The following is a 20,982-nucleotide window of genomic DNA, read 5'->3' as shown; positions in this document are numbered from 1 at the left end:
AACAAGTAGGACGTTTAGGAAATCATTTCAGAAAGTGGCACGCCGCCTGTGGCCATTTTGTGGAGTATAAGCTTATACGAACCTGGACTGGAGCTAAGATATACGGTATTTCTACTGTAAATATTGCCAGATAATATGCGATGGAATTTTGCGTTTCACGTCGTTCAATCATTCAGATGGAAATGCCGGCCTTCTCCAAACTTTGAAAAAATAGGGTGACAGACTTTGGCTAACTCTTGTATAACAATGACGTAATTTAATGAGAAGACCTTTGTATTCGAGCTCGGCAACACGTTTTGATTTGAGAACTCTGATCATGACGGATTCACTGAAACAGTGAGTATTCAACAACTTTTTCTATGTCAATGTAGCACTTGTGCAAAAAAATAAGCGAGTCCACAGGCCTTTGGCGAATCAATAAATGCGTTTTTCACCAAGCTGAAAGGTTGAAAAATGCGTCCGTCACTTTGGGACGAGCTAGATAAATGCAGTCAAACCCAGCTGGGCATAGAAATTTGCCATATTATGACTTTGTTCTAGAGACGACCGGCCGTGCGGTGGAACTTTGCAACAAAGTTTCCATATCTGAACTGACGTACTTGAATGACAGGCACAGGAAACGATGGCCAATAAAAATGCATTCTCGTTGCATTTTGATAATAATGTATCAATCAAAATGACACGGAAATTATGCCTCCTCCCAACAGAAGGGCCAAGGTCTATTTTTAGCCCTGCTACAGTATATCTCAGTGCTGAAAATGCCATATTTTTGTCATGTTGTTCTGGCGACTTTTAAAATTTGCATACAACTGTGAGAGTGAAACGGGTTGTTTATAGGCCACAAAACTTTTGAGTCCCACTGTCATCCATTACACCTGTTTCCTTGGGCATTAAAGGTGTGCAAGTATACACATCAAAAGACTAGAAAATTCACTTCATGGGCAGAACCTTGTAAAATAGCCCTTTCTTGTCTGGTTAAACGAAAAAAGATACCCCTGATCTAAAATATGCACGGGCTACCAGCCAGTGTCACCGGCCTACCACATTCAGAACATGGTTGCCCAAGTGGACTACGAGGGAAAAAAAATTATTTCGAGCCCTGGGCAATATTAAACATGAAACATTTAACTTGTAATATTTCCCCCTTGTCTTGGCCTGCTGGGTTTAAAAAAATGTTTAAAGGTATACAGGGACCATGTTCAAATTTAGCCATTGCTACCATGGAAAGGGGAGATCTAGCTAATCATATGAATCATAGAGTTTATGGGGTCACGCCAGGTCACACACAAAAAAATGCACCACTACATGGCCATAATTTTACTTTAGTTAAAGAATCAGAAATAATTTGTCTTCATTATTCTTCCTAGAATGAGGCAAAGACATAAAATAAATTATTATAAAAAATGAACATTATTATACGTCGTTAATTATAAATCCATAAAATAAATAAGTACCAGTGAATTATCTTTTAAATAAAACAAAAAAAACTGTTACTGCTTCTGATAAATAATGGTACATTGGGTGATAAGGGGAATTGGGTTCATAAAATTAATTTGAGATACAAGTAGAATTAATTTTAGCACATAAAATTAATTTGAAGGCATAAAATTAATTCGATGAATGCATAATAAGTTGGTACTATACTCTATAACACTTATTTGGGATGACTGCATGAAACAAAATTAAAAATGCTTGAAAAATTTTTTCTGGTCTATATAAAATTAATTCAAACACACTAAAATAAACGGAAAACAATTTTGACAAGAATGGCCTCAATGTACAGTATCTTTATTATTCTTCCTAGAATGAAGGCAAAGAAATTACAATTATTGTACTTGGGCCTCAGCCCAAGTACATTTGTTTTCATTCCGTGGGAAAAAACTCTGTAAGGTATAACCATTTCTGGCTGAGACCAGGGAGGGCAAAATGTCTTGGCTTCAACTTTCTTGGCATAATAAATGGCGTAATGATGTTAACTGAATGGAAGTGCTGCTACAGTCAGTCTTGAATAAGTGAGATGTGAATATTAATGCTTCTCTATCTGAGTTTTTGCCACAAAATCTTCTGAATATAATCAAAATGTGCATCGAAATGCAACAATTAATGCACCCTCCGTTTCCTAGGCGATGGCACGACCCTTGCTATACCCACTGGACGAACCAAAGTGGGAGGGGTAATTTCAGTTTGGTCGAACAAGAGGGCTCGAGACCAGAATTTAACATTTAAACTTAAAACATGTTCAATCGCTGACAAGATGTGGACTAGTGTTAATCAAAGTAAAAGTGTGAAAAGGAAAGGTTTTATATCCCGGACACAATGAAAAACATTACGACTGGAAACTGTACCCCAGTTAAGAATAGTAATGCCCACAGCGATGGAGAACACTTATCCTTGAGCTGAGAAAACCAGACCATCATTTCGAAATAGAGCTGCAGATTCGAGAAACTCGCTCAAAATAGCTAGGTACACCCCATAAAGGGGTGGTTTCGAGTTTTGAGGGCAAATTTCGCCTCCTTCATATAGAAATCGTACTTTTTTTTCCAGGAGAACACACCATTTGACACAAAATTTGCATGTAAAGGGGTCGCCAGTAAGCACGTGGTCAAATCTGGCATAAGAAACAATATGAAATGTTGGGTAAAGCCAGTCCAAAATAAACTGATTTGAACTTTTGTGTTTTGTAATTTATAGCACTGCAGTAACATAACCTTTTTTTGACAACATCACACAATGTAATACGTTTTGAAACTGAATACTCCGACTTATTCTGTGTCTCCTTTGCTAAAAAATACGGTATGCCGATTACCATGTAAGGAGATGATGACGTCAAGACAGATTTGTAGTGCGTTTGGTCCCGGATGATGCACGAAGTTTTGTCAAGGTAGCTTGTGTATTTATTTCCTAAATCGGAGAGATTAGGGTTGATCTAAATGAAGGCTGAAGAATGTTATGATACTCGAAGCTAGCTGAACTCTAACGCGAATGGTTGGATAATTTGGAGGATGTCTAGAATAATCTCGTCTCATTAAGATTATTTGGCGGTCAGTATTGAATTTCAACTGCGTCACAAGTTTGCGAAATGAGTATTCCGTCGAACGGTCAACGAAGGATATTTTAGAAATCTGGAGACATGGCACATCGCATTTTTATTTTAGTATTTTATATTTTACAAAAGATTCAGGAAGCAATGATTTTGTCGAAAATTCTGAAAAAAATATAGGAAGATTTGGTCGCGAACACATTTTCACTTGGGGTCAACTAACCCTGCGTACGATGCTGTGTATTCCGCTACAGCTAATCGCCCCGCTCACCACAGGCCTGCAAAGACCCGTACGTAGGGTCGGTGGCTTCAAATCCATTTTGGGACTTGACGTAAAAAGCCAAATTACTGCCGAAATTCAGCGTTCTTGGGCCCAAGTCGTATCCCAGCCTACCTCAGCTACTCGATCGCTTCCAAAAATGACAGTCTTTTATTCACTTCTCCTAAATAACCGTCGATGTCGGCAACTCTCTCGCTAGCCCTGCGTACGATGCTGTGTGTTAGCTGTAGCACATAGCATCGTACGCAGGGCTAGGGGTCAACATGGGGTCGCAGCCATGTTGCCTCAAAACTTATTTCTGTCTGCACTCAAAACTCAAAAATGTCGGATATGAACCTGAAAAATCGATATAATTTTGTCAAACTTTGGCGAAATTTCAGCCTATAGACAAACTTTTCATCTAGGTAAGGTAAATTTACTGAAATTTGATCGACAAATAATCCTGAGCTTGAACGTGACAGCTCGCCTTCTCCGGGAAGTCAAGCATCCAGCTGCCCATACACAGTTGCCCATATGGCCAGGTTTATGAGATTGTTTTCAAGCAACGGCGGCAGACCGTATATTTTTAGTTTACACCTCCATAGACTCCCATGTATAACGCAGTTCTCCATAGACTCCCATGTATAATGCCAAGAAAAATAAAAATTTAGTTTCTCATCATATTCATATTGCCTAAAGGATGCAGTGACTTAGTTTTTTGTCCCCACGGATAAAGTCCAGGGGGCTTATAGATTGGGTCATATCCGTCCGTGAGTCCATCAGTGAGTCCATCGGTTCACGCTCTCAGACATTTTGACAAAATATCATGTGACCTTGGTGACCTTTGACCTCAAATATACATTATTGTCCGTAACTCAGTAACCACAAGTGCTAAACCTTTCATATTTGGTATGATAAGACGCCTTATGACACCACATATTATACCTCATTAATTATGCGCATATCTTATTTTGAGCGAGCCAATAGAGCTAGAGGTCTGGTTTTTGGTATATATGGATAAGTTGACAATATAATTTGTTTGACAAAACGTCACGTGACCTCAATGACCTTTGACCTCAAATATACATATTTGTCCACAACTCAGTAACCACAAGTGCTACACCCTTCATATTTGGTATGATAGGACACCGTATGACACCATATATTGTACCTCATTAATTATGCGCATATGTTATTTTGAACGATCAATAGAGCTAGAGGTCTGAGTTTTGGTATATAGGAATAACTTAGCAATACAATATTATGACAAAATGTGATGTGACCTCAATGACCTTTGACCTCAAATATACATATTTGTCCACAACTCAGTAACCACAAGTGCTACATCCTTCATATTTGGTATGATGGGACACCTTATGACACCACATATTGTACCTCATTAATTATGCGCATATCTAATTCTGAGCAAGCCAATAGAGCTGGATGTCCGATTTTGGTATATAGGGATAACTATAGGGTAGAAATCTAAATATGCCCATCTAAATATTAGACATCTACCATCGAGAACAAAAGAAATTTGCTGTAATTTGAATATTTAAGGAGTTTAAGCAATTTCCACTATAAATAAAGAACCCCTGCCTCAAACTCCACAAAAGTTGCTAGACATATTTGCCATTGTCATGCCATTGCTTCGTTTAATAACCAGTTTATCCCTAATTGACAGGAGGAAATTCAAGACCATATTTGAATAGTAGTATATATTGTCCTCAAAATTACTCTACCACGGCCCAAGCACTCATTGCCTTCAGCAATACTGCCTTATTATTATTATCATAGAACAAACGTTAAAAGTTGTTACTTAGAAATTCATAAAATAAATAAAAAACAGTGAATTATATTTTAACATAGACCCACTCAAGGGTCTATTGTTTTAAATTAAAAAAAGTTGTGGTTCCCAAATAGGTTGCCATCGCAACATAAACAAAAATGAACATTGAGTTCAAGCTGTGATAAATACACTTAGGAGAGCATTTGCATAGTTACTAGGATTACTTTTAATGGAATTTGAAATGGAATTTGAAAAAAAAAATGAAATTTTAAAACGCAAATAGGTTGCTATGGAAACACAGGAGAGGTAAAAATGGATATCATATTTTATCTTTCTAACCTAAAATAACCCTTTGGTATAATATTTCTGTTGATTTAATGGATTTTTACACTGATATTAGGTCTTTCTAATCCAAAATATCCCTTTGATATAACACATTCTGTTGATTACTGGATTTTAGGTGGAATCTTTGAAACACCGGTAATTTTTACTCATGAATGGTTGCCATGGAAACATCTCACATTAAAATGAGTGTGATTTCTTTTGGTGTGCTAACCAGAAAAACCCTTATTATCAATTTTTTACATCAATCAATAGTTCTTTAATAGGAATTAGGGAAAAGTAACATTTTCAATCCCACATTGGTTACCATGGCAACTCGAAACATTAAAATAAGTCTGTTTTTTGTGTTGTCTGACTCGAACTCCCCCACTAGATAATTTTCATAACAATCAAAGTAACTTTTCATGGGATATTAGAAAAACTGGAATTTTCAACCCCTAAAATGGTTACCATGGAAACATGGGGCAGTGAAATCGATATCATTTTGGTCTTTTCGACCCAAATACCCCTATGGTGAAGTTTTCATGGAAATTTAACCTATTATTATTCGCGTTATTATTTCTATATAATACTTATATTAATTATTACTATTATTATTATTAGACTTTATTTAAAGAGGGTAATCTGAGTTACAAAACAAATTGTAATTTACATCAGAGCCTCTATGAGCTCGAAAAAGTACATGCGTATAAATAGCAAATGCAATATACATGTAAATACAGCAAGTGCTCAAAATAAGGATGAGTAACATCTTCATTGCAAGAAAAAGAAAATAAATTAATCTGAATATCCCATAAATGCCTTTTAGGCAACCTTTAGTATGGAAGTATCATGACATATAGTGGTGACACTAACTGTGCATCTGTGCCTGATCTTATGGAGAAGTACAAAGCAATTGACTTTCCCTACGTGCTTAGTTAAAATGTAAACAACATAAACCTTTTTATGTAGCTGATTTTTAACAGTAGTAGTTTTGTATTTTTTACAAGTACAAATGTACTCGATTTATTTCTTTACTGTGATGTAAGTCCTTGTTTTTGACGTGTATCTGGCGTGCTGGCCAGGCGCAACACGGCCAACATGACATAAATGCCAGAGTACGGCCCGTTGGCTACAAGTTATTGCAGGTAATCAATCGTATAAAACTTTCAATAATTACCGTGCAGGAGGCGGTTTCAAGAATAATTAACTCTAGGAAAGGTACACAGCGTTTCTTTACAAATGACGGCACCGTGAGTGTCTAGATTTGAAAGAATCCTACAAGTTCCTATAAAAACTTATAATCTTGTGTTGACGCCTCGTTTTCGTGACCCTCAAACCGTGGACGTAGACGCACCTACCTGCATGGAATAACTAAGTAAAGTAAAATATTTTACTTACATGTAAACAAATGTAAGGCAACACCATGTTTCTTTACACCCTTAATATCTTTTATTGTATAAAAACAAGTTTGCTTGGTCAGCAGTCTTTCGACATAGTTGGAACGTCAGAAATTTTATAACGTTTTTACCAATGCATTCGTTCGTTTGTTAATCTATTTAGCTTTAGGAAAACTGGACTCTTTAACGCGAAAGTCCTAAGTAAGATTTAAATAAATCTGAAACAACATTTAGCGCGGCCCATATGTCGAACATAAGTAACTTATCCCCCTTTAGCCCGCGCAATCAAATTATCAAGAATCTCCTATAATTGTTTTGAATGACGTGGTCCCTGTCTCTGGCACACAGTCTCGCATTTTGATCTTACTACCTTCATATTTCATCAAGCGTTTTACAAGGAAAAGTCGTTATTTTAATTCCATGTATTCAAATAACAAAATAATTAGAGAAATCTGAAGGGAAGCTATCAGTTGTTTTGAGAGAATGTCAAAAAAAGTACGAAAAATATGGCGATTGCTTATGAGAATTGGCACTCAAAAGTGTCTGTTAACCCGTTTACATCGCTGATCTATGGAAGGGAGGTGAAAATGTATGGCAGCGAAAATTGTTTTACACCAAGATTCATGGCACAGAATCAACATGTGCACTTTGTAAGGTAAAATACTGTAGCGTACGTGTGACCTCACTAGTAGGCTAATCGTAAATGCCAAAATAAAATAGCACTTTTGTGAGGTCTTATCAATGGCCGCCATAAGGTGAAAAGTCATTTGGCTGACATGAAGAATCAATACTCCAGACATATTTACGAGTGAACAAACAATTGTGCTACCACAGACCGACAAGACAGATGCGTCTGAGTGTTCAATTAATCTTAACGTTGTGGGTTATCAGCCCCGTCACTTTACATAAATCACGATACTTATATCCAAAAAACTCATAAAAATAAAATATCTTACTGAATGAAACGAAAGAAACTTTTGATGACCAAGAGTAGACAGGTAGTTCTCAAGATTCGGATTTTAAAATATTAAATTTTCTCTCACACTTCAGAACAGTTTAAAATTTTCGTTCGATTTAGACAAATTTCATAGAAAAATACTAATTTTTTCTTATACATACGCTGTTGCTGTCCTTATCGCATCAAGATGTGTTGCTAAGTGAATAGTGAAGTTGCGTATGAGTGTAATATGTGATTGCAAATTCTGAAAGTGATATAATGTTGCACTGAGTGGAAACAAACTGCCCAGACAAACTAAGTTCCACCAATTATATATGTAAGCATTATCTTCTCCCATTTTATAATTTTGGCAGATCAACAAAAGTGCCATATTTTAGAATAATACGGACACTGAGGTACAACCTGAACTCTCTCTTCATGTGGCTATATCGACCACAAACAAGTATATATGCTGCACGTCCTTTCAAGTCGATGGCTATGAAGAGAAGAACATAACCGCCAAAGTACCGACAACATGTTATTTTCGATCATGAAAGATACGTGTGTGTTTAATTTTCGTCCTTCTTATGTTGTAAAAATTTTACAAGGGGAAATTAAGTTATTTGCATATGATATGCTAATCGATGGATCTAGATCTGATTAGTCTTTTGAAGTTGCAACTTATGATTTTGGCTCAAGAGTAATATCTTAGGAATGACGTACAAATTTATTGTTGTATCGCCAAACGGAAAATACTGTTCCTCGAAATTTTTTTGTAAAGTTACGGAGGCAACTGGCGATTTTTTAAGAATCAGCAACACCCAACCACAAGTTGAAATGTTTATGTCTTGTAGTTTATATTTTGCAAACTGTCTACAATAACATGACCATTACACATACAGGAAACAAACTCAGAACATTTCCACATGCTCCCAGAAGAAAACAAAAATTTACCGCAAAAATATTCTAAACAAAACTTTCTGAAAGTTTCAATACAGAATTATATTATTTTCTGCAATTTCAAAAAAAGTAAAGACAGAAATCATTTTAAAATAGCCTGAGTAGGATTGACGATTCTAAGAAATACACACACACACACACACACACACACACTCTCTCTCTCTCTCTCTCTCTCTGTCTCTCTCTCTCTCCATAACTTTTGTTCAAAAATGGCTGAAATACAAAATTAATCAAAAAGCAGTTGCTATGCCGTGTCCTCCTTTGTTATTGGGATTATAAACCGTAGCAAAGGACAAGAGAATGTAGCGATGGCATTTTCTTGCTCATTTTGAGCATGACGTACGAACTTTGACATTATATAACATCAAACGCATCATGGGAAATATGTTTACTCCTGGACTGGAAAGAAACAGGTTTGAGGTCAAAAGGTTCTACGTCCGACTTCCGCTCTTACCGACGACATGGGACCATGAATGACTCAAAAATGTAGGTTGGTTTTCTGGCTCAAGATGACCATTTTAGACGGCGTACTTTGGCATGTAACAGTTCATCGGTATAGCGATGCTTTTAATAGTCGTTAAATTTCAATTGACTTTTATATCTGCTCAGATTTGCGTTTTTTCATGACACTGTGTCTGTGAACTTAAACCCTTTCCTTATTTTACTACGTGTGTGACGGCTGTGGTGATACGGACAGCGGATTAGCGATTTGGCAATGTTTTCGCAGCAATTATAGTGGTGTATACACAAGTTTGAGAGGAGATAAGGACTTGTCGGTAGTATATAAAGATCACAGTCAAAATTAATAAAATCAAATAAGGTAAACCGTTGCACAAAAAACCTCCCTCCCCACCCCAGGGGACTGATTTCCTTCCCCTGTGATACCATCTCCAGGACCATTCCCTTACGACTGCTGTGCAGTTGGGCGAGCTATTTTTCTTGGCCCTCGTCGTTAAAGCTTAGTGAACCCCTGCGGCTTAACCTAAATTATCATATAACATTTAAAACTGTTAGCAAAGTAAAACACTTAAACTATAGTAGTGGCGGTTGATAATTATCCGTTGGACAGTCTATTTCTTTCTGCTAAAAAGCCTGATAAAAATTAAGCATTGACCTTCTATAGATATTGAATGATATCAACGTGCTTTACGGTTTATGTAGATGTTGCCGACGCTCAAACAAATTAGCGTGAAGAAAAAGAAAATTTGAAAATAAGGTGAAATACGGGACAAACTTTTAAACCTCTTTCGAGAATGCGTCGACTGTCTTATTTGCCAAACGTTGCAATAGCTGCTGACGAAAATGTTGGTCATAAAGAAGGACGTCGGTTGGTCATCAACAATATCAAATTGTATCGAGCGAACGTTCCATTTCAGAAACAAAGTATCTGAATGAAAATTTCCAAACGTTCCTAATGTTGTGATAGCATTGCATGTATTTAAACCCGCTGTTTGCGAAACTCAGCGAATGCTGACTTATGGTAAATTAGTTTGAATCGGTTCTATTGTTTATCCATTGCTGGTTATCGATATGATCTCGAAGTAGACTCTAGATAAATTTCTGTTTAAAATTTACCTGTCAGACGTTTACATCATCCTCTTACTATCTGTGTCATTGACGCGTATGTTTCTCGTATCCCATAGTATTAGCATAGTCCATGCTGCAGCTCTCATCTCCACAATGCTCACATTGAATTGTAACAAACGCGACTTTCAAAGACGTAACCTAATGGTCATTTGATGACACAAATAATTGTCTAAGTATGTCCATGGTTGTATATTCATGTGTGACGCCTATTGACCCATTTATCGCATTTGATGTGAATACTTCAAAATGCAGAGAAATAGCAATAACATGGATATTTGCCTACGTTCGATCTCTCTTTCACCCTGGATATTACTGAAGACTTCAACAATCACGAATTTATACCAAAACTTGTAGTTTATCATGTTCTTTATAAACTACAACAGCCATTTACAATTTAAGATTCTGTTCACAATATATTTTACCAAGGTTAATGAAGTAATGATGTCGGGTCCATACAATTGTTCATGTCATACAATAACGACGTCACCGAATATATTGTGATGAGAACGATTCAAAAAAACGAACAGTGGACAATAGAAGTCATGTTAAGTTATACTGGAGATGGATATCACATGAACCAATTTTTTCCTCTTCAATCTTGATTTGGCTTAGTTTCATTTGTCAGGGAAATTTTAAAAGTTGCCAAAAATGTTTGAATACCATATTGATGTAAACCGCCAAACACATAAAAAGTGCAACCACAATATACAAATGCATCATTCTCTTTTATCTGATACTACAGGCTGGTGAAATTATCGACAGACTTACGCAATCGTAGGCTCTCCTGTCGAGTTGCGTTCACCTTTTGAAACGTGAATACGAGCTGGTTCAGAGTGCCGATTCATATCAGGTAAATTTGTAGAATATTAAAATATAATATAAATGATGATGTAAAATGAAATGTGAATGCCCCGACCAAGCTTTGCATGGGTTGGGTAGTTACTATGTCAATGGGTATTTCTTCGACAGCTAAACCACACCCCTTACATATATGATAACTGCAACGTAATTCTTTAGAACATGTAAATGTTTCCACTTCCTTAACGACGACATTCTGTATGGTTAAAACATGGTTTAAATCGATGTCGAATGTTGCAGATTTATGGTATGTGAATATCATGATATGATTCTTAACTTGAACCATGTTTCACGTATACGTTGTTTTCTCCTAGACTACCTTAACTTGCAATTATACCTTCACACAATGGCTGAAGTTGTCTCTAATGGAAACAGAGATGGTAGAGCGAGCAGAAAGAGGAAACCTGTGAGTGGTGATGGTAGTGGCGGTGAAGATGGCGACAATAATGACGACGACGATGATGGGAAGGAAGAAATAACAATTGTTAAGCCAAAGTTGGCGGTATGTAAATAGAAAGATACTATTTTAAACTATTGTTATCACTACATTTACCAACACTTTCGTGGATTTGCAATTGATCATTCAATTCGACAAACAATAAATGATGAAGCTGTACGATTTTGCCAACACTTACTTATTTCTGATTGTCGGTAATAATGATACCAATATCAATTGATGGTGCAGTCAGATAGTATTGCTCTGAAAAAAGTGAAAAGGACAATCATCATAACTATCGATGGACAATAGGATAGTACGATTTCTTACACACAGGTACTAGGTCAGAAAGACGATGTTAAGTACATTTTGTTACCACATTTTAGGCTACCAATTTAAACACTTTAGTGCTGTGAAATAAACGTAATTAATATAATTGCCTTCGCCATACCAGACATTCTCCACGTAATTCGCATTGGTCTTGCAATGTCATTACTTTTCGAATAAACACACTTTAGGATATCATGAAAGTCACATCCCGTACATATGTTAAATTTTGAGTGGAAGACCCCAACGTTTCATTTCTCTGTTTTCCATCTTGGTAGAGATTGGATCCGAATCTGGTGTCCCCTTCAGCATTGATTTTATTAGAGAGATGGGGGTCACCGATACATGGCGGTGTTGCTGCAGCGCTATACCAACTGATAGATCAGTTGAAATCAAGTGGACTCGAAATTCACTGTACAGTACTGCAAGCAGATAGTAAAACAGTAAAGGAGGCAAAACGACTAGGAGTCAACTTAGTCTTACCAAAAGCGAATTCTCTGTTTGAAGAGGAGGTACCAACCTACTTTTGGCTTGTCACACATGAATCTTGCTTCCCTCATCTGAAAGATATTCCCAACTTGAAGTTCATTTTTGGATTTGGAATTGTCTCCTCGTTGGTCGCTGTCCACATCAAAGATAAAGTACTTCTTGATGCAGAATACATTCATGTCAATGTATGGAATCCAGAAGAGTTATCACATGAGATGTTCGCCTTCAGCGAAAAAGTGTTCAAACATAGGCGACAGTGCCTTGATGAAGAAAGTGTACAAGCACATATGGTGCTGTCGTTCGGTCCTAAAGTATTCGATTACTTTGAAGATAAATACCATGATCCGTCTATCAAGCACCTTCAACTTACACCACTACCAGAAAAACATTACTTCCAATTTCCAATCCCTAGGAAACCGCCGAAGATTCACAATTTTCAAATAATGACTCCCTTTGAAAATGGAACAATGTCTGAGTTGAATCGCTATGCTACCGTACCGAAAGCAATGGAGATGGTAGCAGACAGTTATTACAATGTACAATACGTGCCACCGAATTGGAAAATACTATGTTACAATAAACACGATGATAAAGAGGTTTTACAGTACCTTGAGAAAAATCGAAAACTAAGAATTTCTATCGAAGGATTCGACAGCACCTCATTTAGTAAGGAACTTAACTCTTCACATCTTGTCGTCATGCCACCTCATTTGATAAATTCATTGAATGTTGTGATTTCAACGATTGCCGCTGGAAAGCCAATCATAGTTCCAACTATGTCAGACGGGGCTTTCTTCATCGATGAGTACCTCTTTGATTATAAGTATTACGTAGTGTTTGATATGCATGGTGAACCAGATGCATTGATGCGTAAGATAACATATATAATTCGAAATTACGACACGTATTTGGAGAGAGCATCCCTGATGAAAGAGAAGATGAAGACACAGTGATGACTCAAATAAAATCAAAAAACTCAAAGTTACTAGACGAGATTAGACCAACATCACAACGATCAACTCCTGGGCACCAAACATCAGGTTTGACCAAAACAGGTGAGAAGCTCTGGTCTGCATACACAGGACAACTGTTGGAACTATCCAAACCTGATAGCCTTGCTCTCACATAAAGTCAGGAAACTGATTAACAGATTAGAATAATAATTACACGTCAACTCTTTATATCGTAATCTTAAAATTAGCCAGTAATTGAGAAGTTAAGCCCATGGAATAACTGCTCTAAAGATCTATATATCATCTTTATCTTTCTAAAACATTTAATGGTGTCTGCCGATTAGTAACTTTCTCTGCTTACATATTCTTTCCCTTTTTTCCATTAGCAGTAAACCAAAAAGAGTTCAATGACGATGGACAGGCCATGCAAGACCCCACTATCGTGGAGATAGAAGAACGACAAAGTGGTAAGTGGGCATTTACTCTATGAGCTTCGAAAGAAGCCCCAACAAGCGATATACCAAATGAGTATACAGTAGAAGTTTGAGAGTCCGAATATCTGTCCCTGTGACGCAGTCTATGTTATGAAGAGCATGCCTAGCATGTTACCTTTTACTCAGGACTGCTGTATCTCTGATAAAGCATGTTCACTATTTTGTTTGTTTGCAATGGCAGCAATATCCAATTTGTTCTCACATGCGCTTCACGTCCAACTCTGTCGCTATGGCATTCTTAGAAATTGAAGTGGAAATTCATGATGTGCATGGCGATACATGGTAACCGAACCGCATGAAGAATCGTTTTCAAACTTTGAAGTTGAACATGCAGTTTTAAAGTTTCTTATCATACATCCTAAATTCTACGGTAATCTATTTGGTTATCTGGTCTAGAAGATTTTCATTCCGAAATTTATTTTAAGATTAGTTTTTAATGCATCTTCAAGAAAAGTTATCTGCAAAACAACCGACATTACAACCTCATTAAATTACCTATTTTTAGAAAGCCTAGATATTGGCAACTGGCGCCATTTGTATTTTGTAATCATTTTTACATAAGGATAAATACGACAGTAAATCAACAACTTATAAAAATCATAATTTTTTCCTTCACCTCTACAAATCCATCAGTCGTTTCAGTGGAAGTTTGTAATCAAAAGCTCTTGTGTCAATCTTGCATAGCGTGAGATCGATTTTTGTATAAGAAATCTATATCATTTCTATGACAAGATAATACTCCGCCTGCTGATTGACCATGCTCTAAGACAAACATAACTAGGGCATTTAAATTTGAGACACATTTTCAAAATTCACTATCATGTCAATCATTGTTATAACTGTTAGCGGAAATACCAGGCATATGTACATGGAAATGTAAAACCGATTTTAACAGGGTAATCCGAACACACAGTTACATAATACTTATGTAAACGATGACTTTAAAATACAGATTACAGCACTTATCATTATCTAGCCTTTACAAACTATATGCTTTAATTGGGTTACGAGCTTAAGTTTTTGGCAGAGGATTCATTGTTCGGAATGACCCAAGACTTGTTTGGCATCCTTAACACAGCAAATTTCACTAATTATATGAGTAGAAATTAAATAGGAGTACAGTATATGTATACATCTTTGTACAAAAGTGGCAGATAGCGAGAAATAAATTGAAATCACATCTAATTTTAGGTACACTCGGAGTGGAAGTCAGTACTTCATATGGAAATGCTGCAAATGGCACATCTATGCAAGATGTTGAAGAGGAGTTTGACCGACACGAGGGAAGCAGACCCATAAACGAAGGGATAGGAGGTGTTCTAACCAGTCCAGACAGAAACTTAGAAGTGACGAAAATTGACAAGGGAAGTCTCCGTTACGTGATGAAATGCCGATCACTCGACGCACTGGAAGCCCTGTGGAGTGAGTACATGAGTGGACGACTGGACAAAACCATCCATTCTACAATCATCACACCAACACTACTCAGCAAGATTCAAGCTCACTACCTAACCCTTGATATCTACATTCCAGTACAGGAGTATTTACTCTGTAAGAGGGAAATACCACTCTTGACAGGTAATGGAATTCTTTCTCAATTTTATTCAAACGCTCATTAATTTTGGAAAATTCGTCCAAAAGGCGCGCCGGGAACCGTGTATTGGGTATTGTGAAGCAAAATTAGCAAGATTTGGCAAAACCATGCAAGGTTTTTATAAATGATAGAACATAATGACAAAGATTAGACGTGGAAAACTATTAGTGTCATTGCCTTATTTGTTTTAAACATCATTTTCTTCTCAAAACTTTTTCAATACCATAAAAGAGTTTTTATTCAAATTAATGTTACAATTATTTATGTGGAAGGTTAAGATAAAACAACATAGGGAAATACTATTCCCTTTAAGAGTTAAACTGTGAAAAACAACTTTAAAGAGCAAAATTCATATTTCTATCTAAATTTCAATGACTTTTCAGGTCGATCTCGATTTATTGAATTCAAAATTCTGTCACACTATCTAATAATCTGAAGATTTGCTTAAAAATCTGATCAACTTCTTACGTAGCAAGGTGTTTTTCAAACTCGTCGAAAAAGGACGTCTCTTCATCAACCAAACTCATCATGACGTTATTAGGCAATTTTATCCATCAGCGCATGTTTTTCTAACAGTAAAGAATCTCTTCTGTGTGCAAATATTACACATTCCTTCCTTTTTTACTTGCCATGATGTTCTCACTTCCATCACAACAGGTTCAGTGTCAAAGCCATCTCGTCGACACAGTGTTACTGCAGCAGCTGAACTCCAGACTGTGAAAAGTAAGGATTCTACCCTAAGCCAAACGGTTGAGAGTCTAAGTCTGATGGGGCCAAAGATACAGATACGGGACAGCAAAACCAGCTGTGATGTACTGGGTAGAGATGATTTCCGTATTAAGGACTTGCATCACTTGAGAACGACTTTTGCAACAAAGCATGACAAACTCTGGCTGGACGTCAAAGTAGAAGAAATCAAGTACGGTCTGTCAAAAAGAACGAGAGACAGACTTTGGACTAATCGCCAAACGGAAATTAGTTCTTTAAGCAGGGAGCAGGATGGTGCTGTCTCTGAGTTTGTTCAGCTGAAAATACACTCCAGTCAATACTCCAGTCAGCGTAAAGCAGTCCTACATGAAGCTGGACAAAAACTGATGACGCAGAGGGAATTTGCCACCAGCCAGGCTACACCTGTGAAGGAAAAGTTTGAAGCAACAAATGAGGTCTATAATGAGATGCAGAGTGATCTAGAACGTGTTAACAAAGGTGAGTATAGTTGCTTGTATATATTTGAATTTTTAACCAATTAACTAAACAATTTATACTATTGAGTGAATGGTAATTTTAATATTGTCCTTTGCTGGATGAGTCATATTAAATTTTAATATTATGCGATTTCAGTTAAATTTACTTGACCACTCAATAGCTGTTGCTTAACTTCTGATCACAGGTAAACTATTTAGTTAAGAAATACACTTATTCAAAGTGTTGTGGGTTGCTGGAGTCATGGCTTTTCCTAATTGCTATATTTAACGGTCGAAGTTTATCCTGAACCCATAACACTGTATTTAACAGAAGCGATTGTACTAATGGTCCGATGGAAACAGGACTTGTCTTCAAACTCTATATAATTACTAACTTTTGTCATAAAAACCAAAACACTCGAAGTATAAATAAGCCCTGTAAAGTCTACCACGGAAACTAGGCCTATATCGACTCTACGCACGTGTCTTGAAATTGTTTGAAAAGTTTTCTCTCTTTTAAAAGACAACAAAGTAAAGTAACAAGTTACTGGAAAGAGCACTCTAATACAGTTTTAACCATAATTTTCATTGCTTCTACAGCTATCATTGTCGCATTCCATACTATTACCTTTGAACCATTTACCATTACTACCAGCACCAGCACTACCAGCACCATCACCACCATCATTATCAGCACAATCATCATCATCATCATCATCATCATCATCATCATCATCATCATCGCTTAAAATCATCATCACTGCACTCAAATACATTGTTTTAGTAATCTTTGATGGTAAACACCAAATCTCAAACTATAACAATTATCGAGCTCCAGGTATTATAAATTCAGCACTGGTTGAAATAAATTTGTTTTTTGAACTTGCATCTTAATTACATGGTGACTGAGTAAAAAACTCAAAATTTGGAAATTCACGTTTGTTAGTGTGTAAAAATAACATGCACCAATGAGCAATCTTATGATAATTAAAATTTATAGTCACCAAATGCTGAAATGGATAATGCAGTCAATTGAATGACTTAACATTCTTCAAGTGCAGTCAAATAAACTGTTCGTGGAAAATGTGTTCATGGGCAGATTTTCAGCCGTCGGGCAAATTTGAAAACTGATAAATGGGTGGGAAAAAGTCAATATTTACAGGGAATGTGGAAGAAATTTCATTTTTACAACGGGCAGGGAGAAAGTTTCTGGCAGTGGGTACCGGAAAATAGGTAGAGGGAGGAGAATGCAGCCCTGCGTACGATGTGTGTGTTCCCGGCGTTATACGGACTCCTACACCGGGAACACACAGCATCGAACGCAGGGGTGGAGGGGAGGGCTGTGGTTGATAGAACTTTCAGGGAAGATTAAGCGCATAGTGACTCAGAAGAGACGGGATCAATAATATCCAAAAGTTACAATGATAAGCTTTAACAGTAACTTTACAATGAACTCCAATATACATGACCTATGAACTGAATGAACGCACACTGGGTGATAGATAGATAGTTGCGTGAATGAAATGTACATGTGGGAATATGCAGTACATTTAGTCAGATGCTATACCGACTAGTAAACTTCGTCAATTTCACAAACTATCACAAGACACATTGTTTCAAAGGCTGATATACTGATTTTACATATTTTGTACCTTGACCTAAAACTTTGGAAGGGAAAGTAGAGCTGTTCGTTACTGTCCCCGCCCTCTGGCATATGAGGAAAATATGCCCTTTCACGGAATCATGATGCTCGCTGCCCTCCCAGCAACAGTTCAAGCTCCTCACTGAAATTCCCCATCGCCCACGTAATTTAATTTACGCAATTATTTAATAACCATCATGCAATGAATGCAATGTACTTTCGTGTTCAGTATAAGCTACCAGATTGTTTGACTGTCCTTAGTCCCTTTGCTCTCTTGGACATTCGCTACAGTTACTGGCTTGCCGTTACCTGCAACACTATCATTTGATCAGACATGCGTGTGACGCTACAAAAATCAACACAAAACTGTGCGAGCAATAAACCATCATATAACCTTTGGATATTGCTCCCCTCTCCCCTCTAAGTTAAGTGCTTAATCTTCCCTGAAGTTCTATCAATCATTTCACTCCTCTCCCGCTATTGTCTGGTACCCAAGGCCAGAAATCTTCTCCCCGCCCACTGTAAAAAAAAATTAACTGAAATTTGTTCACCGACCACTGTAAATATTGACTTTTTTCCCCGTCCTCTTCTCAGTCTTTTTCAACCCGCTGAAAAACTGCACACGAACACCTTTTTGCATGAATAGCTTCTTTATTTGACACCTGATCTAGTGCGCAATGGGGGAACTTTCAGTGGTGGGGAGAGAGGGCAGTGGGGAGCTTGAGCTGTTGTTGGGAGTCGGGAACAGGCAGACCATAGATACTGGAGGGCAGTGGACATCATAATTAAGTGGGAGGGTATATTTACCGCATATTCTAGTGGGAGAGCAATAACTAACAGCTCCATCTCTGCTCCAAATTGTTAAGATATGTAAAATCAGTATATTTGCCTTTGTAAAATTGAAGAATTAACCTGTCGCCTGTTCCCGATTCTTAAAGTACAAACCATGACGCATCAAAATTAAAGAGACTATTGCAAAATGCGTCCGGTGCTACAGTGCTTATTCTGTACAATATACCAACACTATGTTGACTCGGTAGAGATAACGCCCATAAAGACCAAAGGTTAAAGGTTGTCCAAATACTTGTCTTCCATTCTACACGTAAATGATATACATGTTGTAAAGGTGTAGCCCCATCGTGTCAACATCATATTTTCTGTTTAAGCCCTGTATCTGACATGTACATCTCACAATGAAAGACTAATTCATTGACATTTGCATTTTCTAATGATTGAGGTTTTACCTAACTATAAAATTAACAATTTATGAGCTGCAAGTTCGTTTTTGGGGTTTATTTTTCTGAATCTTTTAGCCATAAAAAATGTACTTGGTCTATTCAATATCTGGCTAGTATCAAATTGTAAAGGAAAGTGTGTGTAGGTCACATGATTGTTGGCTCAGGACATTAAACGGCAATAAACAATACTTATAACTTTAAACAGGCGACCTAAAGGCCAATACAGCCCAGCTGTGTTATGTAGAGAATAACTATTTGTGAAGCATGTGTTGATGAAGAAGGTGGAAATCTTTAACAGCTCATTGCAGGATGACCGGACCAAAATGGAAATATCAGCTGCAAAACTCCACAATTGAAAGATTTCATCATAATTTGAACATCTCACATTGTTGTTGTTGTTGTTGTTGTTGTTGACAATAAAATTCAACGAACATGACTAAGGGGTGGACCATTTGATATCCTGGGGGTGGGGCTTGGAAGATTTGGGGAAAAAAGATGCCAGGTGGAGTTGCTCGAAAAAAAAATCGGCTTTAAGTGGCTGATGGAAAAACAATTATGGACCATTGCGACTCGGAAAAAAAAAAAATCTTGGCAATTGTTCGATGCACACTGCAGCATCAATAAAAATCAAGCAGTAGCTCTGGAGTTTTATAAAGCATATTACCATTTCAAGCTTGAGGAACAATAACTGAATATGAACAATTGTACAGTATACATGACCTTCTGATTAGAGGAAGTATGCTGAAATTGAAATTGCTCACCAGTGTTTTCCAGAAATGTGTAAATCTGATTGATTTACAAGCAAAATGCAAGCTTGAGCGTCGATCCTGCAGGCTGCAAACGTAATTCTCATCGATCTTGCAAATCTCGCGAGTTTGTGATGTCATCCGAGATCATAAGCCCATGTGCAACTCATTCATTGATGCACCGTCCCTCCTCCCTCGTGGGTGGAGGGACGGTGATTGATGGCAGCCATATTTGCATGGCACAGGCGTAACGTTAGCCACGGTCGGTCCCTCCATAGGGGCCGTGCATTAGGTAACCGACTTAGCTGTATAAACATGCATGCCTAGGAACTTGAGGGTAACCAAGGACAGCAGAGTACTCTGGAGTTTTTATAGGAGGTTAGAATTTAGCTTGTGTATTCCTTCCCAAAGCAAAACAACCTATTGTTAGACTCGGTCGGACGTGTACATGTATCAGGCTGAGAACGCGTAAGCTTAAGTGTTATGGTGATAATTTGACATCGATGAATAAATGTATGTCTGTCGCTATGTTTTCGTTTTCAAAAAATATAATCTTAATTGAAATCAGTGAACTGGAATAAAACTTATGGAACACTGTCTCAGATTTCTTTCCTTTGAGCTTTTATATGAAAAAAATCTGAAAAAATACTCCCCAAGTGCCACCAAATAACACTATTTTAATCTCTGTTTTTCAAAAGCTCCAATGGCAGGAGGGGGGACACCCCCCT

At 37.2% G+C, this 20,982-nt stretch overlaps 2 protein-coding genes across 2 annotated transcripts in view; both read left to right on the top strand.

Annotated features, from left to right (window-relative positions):
* Positions 1-20,982, top strand: part of LOC139130144 (uncharacterized) — a 483,832-nt gene that overhangs the window by 444,762 nt on the left and 18,088 nt on the right. The window lies entirely within an intron of this gene.
* LOC139130145 (uncharacterized) overlaps positions 1-20,982 on the top strand; it is a 57,049-nt gene that overhangs the window by 17,979 nt on the left and 18,088 nt on the right. The window contains exons 2-7 of the mRNA XM_070695872.1: positions 11,036-11,143; positions 11,466-11,653; positions 12,193-13,458; positions 13,743-13,823; positions 15,042-15,428; positions 16,102-16,650. Of these exons, the coding sequence (XP_070551973.1) occupies positions 13,356-13,458; positions 13,743-13,823; positions 15,042-15,428; positions 16,102-16,650 (1,120 nt within the window). The 5' untranslated portion in view covers positions 11,036-11,143; positions 11,466-11,653; positions 12,193-13,355. The remainder of the gene's footprint in view (positions 1-11,035; positions 11,144-11,465; positions 11,654-12,192; positions 13,459-13,742; positions 13,824-15,041; positions 15,429-16,101; positions 16,651-20,982) is intronic.

The sequence above is a fragment of the Ptychodera flava genome, chromosome 3 (assembly GCF_041260155.1).
Source record: "Ptychodera flava strain L36383 chromosome 3, AS_Pfla_20210202, whole genome shotgun sequence".
NCBI classification, from domain to species: Eukaryota; Metazoa; Hemichordata; class Enteropneusta; family Ptychoderidae; genus Ptychodera; species Ptychodera flava.
This window is presented reverse-complemented; position numbering and strand designations above follow the sequence as displayed.